The following is a 10,971-nucleotide window of genomic DNA, read 5'->3' on the forward strand; positions in this document are numbered from 1 at the left end:
AAATACTGTCTATTCTTTCACTTTAAGTGTAAACTCATAATAAAGTAATTAAAGGTTTGAAAGAAATCATTCTGTTTGTAATTAATGTTTGTAATGTGTTTCACGTCATACAAAGAAGTTATCTGTTTAATAATATTTGCATTGACCAAATATTTGTTTTGACAAAAAAAAAAAGACGCTTACAGCATTCTCATCTAAAAAGCAACAATTTGCAAACAAGACACGTTGGTACAATCATCTTGAAATGTTTTAGTCGGCATACAGTTATTTGTGCAATTAGTGTCACTCATCATTTAACCAACTAAATGAAAAACACTCCTTTATGTGTAAAATAAGCTGATGGTAAAGTTAAGTAAGCCTGGCCTTTTGCAACAAAATAAATACACTTCAAAACAGCAAGTGCCCAAAAGAAGGAAGGTCTTGAAAAAGCCTTAATATTTTATTGACTGAGGCTGAATTTGATGAAAAGAGCTCAAAAATAAATATGAAAAGTCTGAAGTCTTACAGAGACTTTTTTGAACTACGATAATAAGCATTCTGGAGACTGAATCTCAAAACTTACTTCTCAAAAGATTACTACTTGATGTACACTTTAGCCACCTCTCACTCAATTACTGCTAAAAATGGACACTAGCCTCAGCACCAACCCCCTTGACCTCAGATACAGATAGATGAATCTAGATGATGGATGGATGGATGCTTCAAAATATTTACTTTTAAAAACAATGGCCAAAACTATTTGATGATGACGTTTCACATTAAACTTCTTGTACTGGAAAGAAAGTAATATTGAACTGAGCAGAATTGTAGCCTAAATAGAAAACTATAGAATAAGCCATAGGAGCTACTACTGATCAGAACATTTCCAGTGGCTCTATATTTTAAAGTACTTATGGTTTAAATTTCCTAAAAAAACAGAATGGAGAGTGAAAATGAACTAGCTGCTAACAAGTTAACCATTTGGAAACACATTATCTTAGCAAATGGGGTATAATATGGTCAAAAGAAAAAAAAAATTCTAACATTAAAACCTAAGTATTGGCTAAAAGAGCCAACAGCCAAAACTAAACTGAGGAACCTCAAACCAGAAGAAAGAAAAATAAAACTTTTCTTTCCATAATTTGTTTACTGCTGTAATTTTCTGAAACACTTCATCCTAAATGCTATTTATGAATAAATGTGAAATTTCTGTTGTAGAGTCATGTTTAGGTATCTTTTGTTGTACCAAGTTAACTTATCTTATGAAATGGACACTGTGCAAAGGAATAGCCATGGACCAGGTCAAGATTGTGTCTACCTTAAATCCAACATAATAATTACAATAATAACATTTAGAACAACACAACTCCTTAGGAAAACTGATGGATGTCTCTACTTGCTTAAAAGTTATTACCCTCCATATAGATATGAATTGAGACTGACTTTAAGAATGAAAGAGAAGGCATGCTTCAACATCCAGTTGTACAAGAGCAAACCTCCGACAGTCTGGCTTCTAAATAATGCCACAACACACTTGTTAAATGTCATATTTAGATATTGCATTTTTGTACTTCTTAAACCATTTGGTAAATAATTTGGTGGATACAAATAAGCAGTTATACCATTCTCTACATTTATAACTACACTGCAAATGCTAAATGTGACTCACCAGTTTTAATTAGCCATACAGGCAAACTCAGTTGGAGCTCGGCATGCACAGAAAGATTTTGCTCCCTTCAACAGCTACTTTTGTACTAATTAAGCTAAGCTTCCATTAATTGTATACTAATTCTGCATGCTCAGCCAAAACATATTGCTGAGTGTTTAAATCCTTTTTCAGCATGCCCCTTGGTTAAATTAACATATTAGAAGGAAGTACAGTACATTAGGACTATGTGATCCTCTGTGTTCTGATATTCCAGTGTTTTTTTTCCCTTGTCATAGACTCGATGATCAATTGTTTTATTTTAGTTTGCGCAAATAATTTTTTTGGGGTTGAACAAAATCAATCACAATCAACGTACGCTCTTGTTACTTTACAGTTAATGAGTTAATTAGTTTCTGCAAAACATCAGGTTAGAAACCATCAGAGAGCTACAAGAAGAAACATTTTAACTGGCCCTTTTATCTTTTACTGGCCTTTTTAAAGGTGGGGCGGGGTGCCCCAGGGCCTTGGGTCTCTGGGCCCATGGCTGGATCCGCTCAGGCGTAGCTGGCTGCCGGCGGAGGCCACGGGCTCGTCGACGCAACTCCTGGGGGCTTTGGCACTGTGGCTGTTGGGAGGTTTTGACTTCTCACAAGCACTATTGAGCATTTTTCTTATGGATAAACCTTACATAAACAAGTGCACTCTCGCAAACACGTACAGATGCTTGAATTTCAGGTGCTTACAGATTCACTTCTATACTTAAAACCCCTATTATTATCTTTAGCTGTCACTTTAAACATCTTATTTTAAATATTACTGTGTATTTTTCAGTGATGTTATCAAGGTGTTGGTTGTTTGTACCTGTGATACTTTATCGGTGGTTTTGCTGTTTTTTTTTTATCTTTTCCTCTCCTCTATTTTTGTCACCTTTTCACCCTTTCAGCATTTTATCTCATCTTTTTCCTCTTCCTTTTTTTCTCTTCTACCTTCCTGTTTTTATGTCCATTGAAAATAGTTCCAGAAATAGTTCCAGAATAAAATCTAATACACGGTTTTGCATATATGTAAATCAAGGGAAGCACTATAGCGAAAGCAGTGATGCTCCACTAGCGAAAGTATAATCTGTTGGGCTCTCTTTGGCATTTATACACCAATTCTACACAGCCAGACATGTGAAAAATAAGTATATTGACAAAAATGCAGAATTTATGTCATGGTCAGGCCTTAAACACGAAAGCAGCAAGTTGAAAGCTGGCTGGTCAGGCAAAAGAACGGACAGATGGAAGAATGGATGGGACATACATTTTTTTTCCAACTTACCATAAATATTGAGACCTGGCTGATGTCACACTTTGGCTCAGATCTGCTGAGTTAAAGACTGGAGCGATAACACATGGAAGATTTAATTTCTGACTTTGCCTGAAGTTAATATCACATGTCAAACTACACACAAAAACAGTGTTGTGAGAGGATGACCTGAGAAAAAATTTAATAATTGGTCATTTATAAGGAATGAAAGGCATCTGAGTTACACAGAAGCTAAGAAAAAGGAAATCATTAAGAAAAATGGAAACCAAGTCAAAGACCAGCATCTTCAAAATAGTTCTTCTGTAAGCTGAGAAAAAGGCTGCCTTCTCAGACTAGACATGTTCTCCGACTCCACAGCCCTGCCTGCCCGCTGTGTCAGCCCACACAAAGAGTGTCTGCTCTGCCATGGCACTCTTTGGTTGAGCACACAAATACACACTAAGTTCACATACTCGTACTGAAAGACTTGACTACTCCTCTGACTTACAAGTTACCTCCAGCTCCCAGCATGATAAATACAAGTGTAGGTTTTGTTCAGGGCCAGAGAAACTAGTGTTCTCCTTCAACCCTCTTCTTGATTTGTTCTCTTACTTAAATAAAATACATGAAGTCTGCTTCAGTTCTTCCTGATTCATCCTTTCCTCAGTCTCAGTCTCTCTCTGTATCGTCTTCTATCATATCACCAACCACTTCTTATTGATTGATCCTTGTGTAATGGTCTTGCAGCCACAATCGGAAAAAAGCTAATGGAGTTGAATTATCACAATCAGGCTTTATCCAGATATGAGTCCCATTGGGTTGTCCTTGTCCAAAATAATGCTGTTTAAATGCAAAAAAAAAAAAAAAACAATTAAATATGGTTGTTGCTTGGAAAAGTCCTGGGTGTTTTTATGCATGATCAAGGATTAACATTATTGAACTTGTCAGACGAAATCTGTCTCACTAGGAACGAAATGCGCTGCCTTGTCAATTCCATGAGTTGCTCCTCTGTAGTTTGACTCCATGTCAATTCTCTTGCTGGCACATGCGCAGTGTGTGAGGTTGAGGGAAATCGGCTCATGGAAGCTCGTAGCTCTGCTTCAACAGCAGGATGCGCTCACGTTCACCTCACGAGGGCCGACTGAATTTCAAACATGTTTGATTTTCATCCGACCGTACGATTCCTGATCAGGAGGTGGTTGTGAGAGGCTAATCGCCCCTTGTTACACCCTATATACTACACGACGCAGCACGCACGATGCAGCTGAATCTCGGCCCGATACAAAAAATTCTCGCACGACTTAAAAAGCGGCCCATAAAGGGTAAAAAAAAAATTTAACAGTGTATGCCCAGCTTTATTGTTTTTATTGTAATGTAAAAACATCCAAGTGTTACTACAGTGAGGGCAACAGATGTAAGATAACAAAACTGGACATGAAAATAAGTGCATTACACTCACTTACCCTTGTATTGTTGTCTGTATGCAGTAGACAGTGTTGTCAAAGTAAATGATTCATCCTAGTGCTTAATCAAAAAAGGGGAAAAAAAGGAAAATAACAATTATAATCCTAAAATTGCAATGTTCTTCTTCTTCTACGTTTTATTCTTGTTTAGTTTTTGTTGCGGTGTTTGTCAAACACAACTGCCTCCAACCACAACCAAAACAACTCTGTTTGGGTAGCGCTATTAATCTGAATATTTTTTTGTTTTATTATTGACTGGCCAGAACAAAAACAAGCTGAAATAAAACAGAAGTAATGAGACTATTTTCAAAATGTAAGGAGTAGAAAGCACAAATAATTGCTTGAAAATCTAAGGAGTAAAAGTAAAAAGTAGGCTAAAAAAAGAATTACTCCACTAGAGTATAAATAACGAAAACTTCTACTTAAGTAAGGTAACAAAGTATTTTTACCTAGTTATTGGCAACCTGTCTAGGGTGTAAACCTGCCTCTTGCCCAATAACCACTGGAGATAGGCACCAGCGACACTGCATGGATAAGCGGGTACAGACAGTCGATGGGTTACAGTGTGCATTGTAACAAAATAGGTAAAAAACACCAAGGGGGCTGAATACTATTCCAAGGCACTGCATGTTTGTCTATGCCTTACAAAAGAAGCCTTTTTATTTTAAACAATTTAATTTTCTGTAACTTCTAAACCACTGTCTATCTAGCTGGGTGTTCTGTTGAGTTTCCAAAGCTCTGTTTTTCTCTGGTAAAAGAATTTATAAAAAAAAAAAGGTTTAAAGCCACTTTACATGTTGGATGCTATATTAATTCTTCAGGAACTTGCGTCATTGCCAACGATTTCATCAAATAAATAACAAATCTGTCCTCGGTCCAGCTGTTTGCGGAAAAAATAATCCAACCGCTTGTAAAAGATAACAGCATTGTGAGATATAAATTATTTATCTACATATTTGCCACCTGTCCAAATTGCATGCTGTCCTTCTCTCAGTCTGGGGACATAAGCTCCTATCTGATGCCACAGCTGCCTAATTAAGTCAACGGATAGAAGGTAGCGCTCCTCGTTTGTTTGTTAGGAGTGAAACGTATTCTGGGAACAGATTTCAGAATCTACAACTGAAACTGTGATGCTGTCATAGCCAATGAGCTCTTTGACCTGCTCAGACAGCTTGAAAGCAGAGGAAAAGTTGAATAAATGTCGGAATCAAACTTGCTGATAGACGGAAAATGCATATCAGTTCCAGGCCATCTGACAGCCTTGCCCAGGCCCCCGAAGAGCTAATCTGAGATGGGCCCCAACCCGTGACATTCTGAATTGAAGAAAACATTTTCAGATGTGACTTTTCAAGACATGATTGATACAATATTTTATCACTTTCTTTCTCCATTCCTGTTCTACCCTGAGAGAGGTCTGTCTCTACATGACAGTGGATTCTAGAACAAACTGAAGGTAGGCTGCACCTGTGTTTTGAGGCACGTTCCTTAGGTGACAGCGGTGGTATCATTTCTTTATATCAAAGTGATGAAGCGGCTTTTTGATTCAGAGCGAAGGGACAAATCAAGCCTGCATATTTTCCTCTCTGCCTGTAGCACAATGCATTTTACACTTTACAAGACCAACTTAATAAACTAAAAAAAACATCAGCGGCTAAACCATTTTCTGGGATTGGGGGAGGGAGTTTCTTCCCCACTACTGCAAAGACAATTAAGAAGAAAAAATAAAAAGGTAACTTATGTAACTTAGATATCAGGTCTATATTTTTCTTCTCAAAAACTAGTTTTCAAGTCTTTAAGATGACATTTTTTTTACCCCGTTTTACTATTTTTAGGGTGTGTGCTTCGTCATTTTATTTTGGTCAGCTGACTAGTACATCATGATCAGAAATAGCAATTTCAGCAGCATCATTTTGTCCCTTCACCCTTTGGTACTTTTAAAGTTGTGGTCCTTTCATCTAACTTTATGTGGAATTAAAAGGTCTTCCACAGGTTGTCCAAGTGAATGTATCATTCCTGCTTTCACATCCGATAAATTAAAAAACCTTTCTACAGTCTGGTTATTGTCCCTTGGGAGGAAATGGAGTTGACTTCAATAAGAATCAGCCAGTAGTAGGTTGCTTTGATTTATTTTGGTATCATTAAGTATCAAAATCTTTTATACATTATAGGGAAAGGCAAGGTTCTTTATCTAGCATATTTCAGCAACAAGACATTACACGATGAAGACTTAAGAAAATAATTGCATTGCAGTGGCAAAGAAAAGTTGTACTACATACTTTAGAACTATAGGGTGACGTGCTCTACTTTCTTATTTTTAGCAAGGACACAGGCAGCAGCGTTCTGGATCAGCTGCAGCTGTCTGATTGACTTTTTAGTAAAGCCTTTGAAGACACTGTTGCAGTAATTAATTTGACTAAAGACAAACCCATGGATGAGTTTTTTTTTTTTAATACCCTCCTGGGACATTAGTCCTTTAATCTAGGAAATGTTCTTCAGGTGATATAATGCTGACTTTGTAATTGCCTCTATGTGCCTTTAAAGGTTCAGGTCTGAGTCCATCACCACGCCCCGATTTCAGATCTGATGAGTAGTTTATAGCTGTAATAACTGAAGCTGCATGTTGATTAATTACATAGTGTTTGTATTCAACTGTAGAAAATTATGCCACATCCGTGCATTATTTTTTTCTTTGTATCTACTCAACGCTTGAGGGTCATAGTTACCTGATGACATTGTAACACAGAGCTGTGTGTCGTCTGTTTGGTTAATGTAAATGATCTTGTAGTTTCTCATAATTTGAGCTAGTGGAAACATTCAATAGGAGTGGGCTGAATATCAAACCTTGGGGAACCCTGCATCTGATTTTTGTCAACACTGATGTAAAGTTACATGTTGATGCAAACATGTCCTTTAAGTAAAATTCAGACCAGTCAATTACTGTACCAGTTCTCCAGCTGCTCCATTATTATCCATCTCTAATTCTGGACAATTCTAGCACTGTGGGGTATAGTTTAATTATAGATATATTATAAAATATAATTCAGAACTGAGTCCCAGGTGTTTCTAGAATCAACCAAACAAAAGTTCCTCCATAAAAACAACAGGAGGTGGAGTAAAAAAACATGATGGTCTCTAACAAAAGAAAATACTGGGAGGCAAACTAAGACTCAGGGACTGTAGAGAGGCTGGAAAAATGAGTGCAGGAGTGTAAAACCACATGAGGCCACGCGGAAGCAGATGGACTGACAAAGCACAGAAGGTGAGACAAGACTATACACACACTGAGAACAAATAGAAGAACGGATGAAACAATGAAAGAGGGAAGACAAACAGAAAAGGGAAGCAAAAGCGGTTTCCAAAATAGGACAAGTGACAATAAAGACATGACATGAGAGGAGTAGGAACAGATGGTGAAGCAGAAGACTTAAAAAGCCAACAAAAAGTTAAATTCTAAAATAACATGTAAAAGCACAGGAGGACAGTTTAACACATAGAAGACCAACAGAATGCACACACAAGCAATGTTGGCTGCAACCATGTCTTTGTCATTGAACTTTATTTTTCATTTGTGATTTTTTTTAACTCAAAATCAAAATAATATTTTTTTTATCAAGACAGTACGCTGATTTTAGGACTATATAGTGTTGCCTTAGGCCTGTAATACAATGCAGTGTTTTGAGGTCACTCCAGGATAAGTTTGGAAGTTACCTGGCTCTGTTAAAATGGCAACATATGCTGAAATTACAGATTCAAGTGTCATAAAAATGATCTACACATGTAAAAGCACCACTACACAATCAGACATTGGTCGTCAAACTTATACAAGTATCACCTCATTAAATGCTAACCCCGGGCTCACACTGAACACGGTGTGGGTTGCGGTTCTGATCCAGTTTCGGTGAGCCACAAACCCCGACTCGCACTGTTCCTAAGGAAACAGCCACAGCTGTTCTGTAGCTGTTTTGTTTACACTAGTCAAGCTAGCTAAATTGGTGCAGGACCCACGACTTCAAATTCTGGCACGTGAAATTCTGGAGCTTGATCTAGGGACCGCTGTGGTGTCCGGTCAAACTTCCTTCTTGCTGAATTTTTTGCAGCGTTGCACGGCCTCGATAGCCAGACCCAAAACCGCATGTGACTGATGTGAGTTAACACATTGATTTTTACTGCGGCTCTAAGAGAAATAAAACTTGAGTGCCACATCAAAGGTGTAACTGTCTGAGCACCTTGTCTTTTTGGCTGACAATACTTCATCAACATCACAGTTTTCTGTTCATATTTAGCTGGAAAATAACTGATAAAAATGGATGCCTGTTTTCACCTGAGGACCACTGAAGCCAGCACAGATACACTACACTGTAAAAGTATTCACTCACCTATTCAAATAATCAAATTCAAGGCATTCAATCGCTTTCATGGCCAGAGGTGTATAAAATCCATCACTTAGACATGCTTAATGCTTCTAAAAACATTTATGAATTTGTAAATTGCTTAAGGAGCTCAGTCAATTCATGCATGTTCTGTAATAGCATGCCACTTACGTAATAAGTGGAGTAGTCATATTTTGTCTCTACTAAACATTCAACTATTAGTGGTAATATGACAAAGTGGGAGCAATGGGAATGATAGCCATTAGTGGTTTGCCATCAAAAATCATGAGTGGATTATTAGATGATTGGGTGGAAAAAGCGAGCATAGGTCTCCTACTCTCTTCAGAGTCAACTAAATACCCACAAAGTTTATGGTATCTTTTCTTCATGGGACATTCTCAAGGACAGTGCAGAGACAGCTGCCTGAAATAGGTTTTACATGAAGGTGCGTAACTCTACATTACAAAGTGCAATGCAAAGTACAGGAAGAAGTGGTTTAAATTGCATGCCATTGGACTTTAGAGCAGAGGAGACATTTCCAATGAAATTAAGCATCATAGCTTTCTTTCTGGCAATCCAGTGAATGGTTGTTAGACAAAATAAAGATGCTAGCTTCGGCCACATGCAATACACTGAAAAAAAAAAAAAAAAAAAAACATTTCAGGTGGGTACTTTTTTGCCAAAGGGGAAAAGGAACAGGCCCTCTAGCCCCACCCAGTGTCTATCTGTGCACATCCCTGCTGATGGAACACCTTTGCAAAAACAATTGGGTGGAACCTGTGACCAAGGCCTTCCCATGAAACTTTAGTGTCTGACCTCAAAGATGCACTTCTGGAAAACTGGTAGAAAATTCCGAGTAGCTTGCACATAGAATTGTATGTCAGTGAAGTTCATGTATGTGAATAAAGATGGACAAGCGAATATTATTGGAAATAATCCAACACCATTGGTACTTGTACCACAATTTGAGAAGCAAGGCCTTAAAAATGAAATAGACTTTAAAAGAAAACACTTCATGGGTGTGCTTGAAAGCTCCATGGTATCACAATATTTACACAGAAAAACAACAAAGGGTAGGAGCTTGATGGCCAGCTCAAAGCTTTTAAACTATAGATTTAAAGCCACTTCACCTTAATAATAGTTACAGGCGGAGCTCTTTTGGTTTCCACAATAGACCATACATTCCTATAATAAAGAAAAACATGCAGCCGTAAACATCTTTTATATAACAATTAAGAGCTAAGAAAAACTCAAAAATCTCAAAAGTCTCAAAAATAAGGATTTAATTATATTATGCTCAATTAGGGTCTTAAAGGTTAAAATTAAGCTTCTCTAATTCCTAAATAAAACACAAATAAAACATTCCTAAACACTTGAGGAAAGAGAGTCTTTAAAATGTACAAGGTGAGATAACAAATTCATTTTTCCCTTTATGATTTAGCAATGACATTTATTAGCATATTATTTGCAAATGTACTTTAAGGCATACTAACCCAACTTAATAAATCATTTTTGTTTGTACCGTGATGTTCGTATGTGAGATCCTTCTGCAGGCAAAAACTACAACAACAAATCATTATTTATACTGTTTATTGAAAAAAAGAGAAAATAATTATATTTCTTCTGGGTTCAGGGGAGGAGTCCAGGCACTGAGAAAGAGAGGTAAGTGATTGTTGAGGGAAACAATGTAAGGTAATTTATGGTGATGAGAAAAGAGCCTTACTGGTGCTGTGCTGATGAAGATCCCGGGGAGGAGGTGAGTAAACCAATGGAGGCTGCGGTTGGCAGGTGGATTGGTGGTGTGGATTGGTAATTATCCTTGTATTGTGTTTTCAGGGGACCTATGGAGATGTTAGCAAAGCATTGGATAGTGGACGGGCAGGCGGGTGATGGTGGTGGAGTGAAGGCAAGTCCAGAAAGCGTATCCAGAGGAGCAACCAGAGGAGCGACCAGAGGACTGGTGAGGAGATTAGCAGAAGGAATCCTGAGATAAATGACCTCGTGGACTCCTGGAATGAAGACAGAGGACTAGAATCCTGGAACAGACCTTGGACTGGATTCTGGTTTTCTGGAAGGAGGACAAGATGCAGGAACATAGGGTATTCAAATAACAACCAAGGAAGCAGTCTGATTACTATTCAGTGAGTTGGAACAATCTGGCACCTTTTCTTTTTCTTCTTCTTGTGTTATAAGGGTGGTTGGCAACCAGCTAGAAGCATTACCG

The 10,971-nt window shown here is 37.8% G+C and overlaps 1 protein-coding gene across 1 annotated transcript in view; it reads left to right on the plus strand.

The window, feature by feature from the left end:
* kctd16b (potassium channel tetramerization domain containing 16b) overlaps nt 1–10,653 on the plus strand; it is a 211,557-nt gene extending 200,904 nt beyond the window's left edge. Inside the window, exon 2 of the mRNA XM_036142889.1 lies at nt 10,584–10,653. Coding sequence (XP_035998782.1) covers nt 10,584–10,603 — 20 coding nt within the window. The 3' untranslated portion in view covers nt 10,604–10,653. The remainder of the gene's footprint in view (nt 1–10,583) is intronic.
* The last annotated feature ends 318 nt before the right edge of the window (nt 10,654–10,971 follow it).

This window comes from Fundulus heteroclitus, chromosome 11 (genome assembly GCF_011125445.2).
Source record: "Fundulus heteroclitus isolate FHET01 chromosome 11, MU-UCD_Fhet_4.1, whole genome shotgun sequence".
In the NCBI taxonomy this organism is placed as follows: Eukaryota; Metazoa; Chordata; class Actinopteri; order Cyprinodontiformes; family Fundulidae; genus Fundulus; species Fundulus heteroclitus.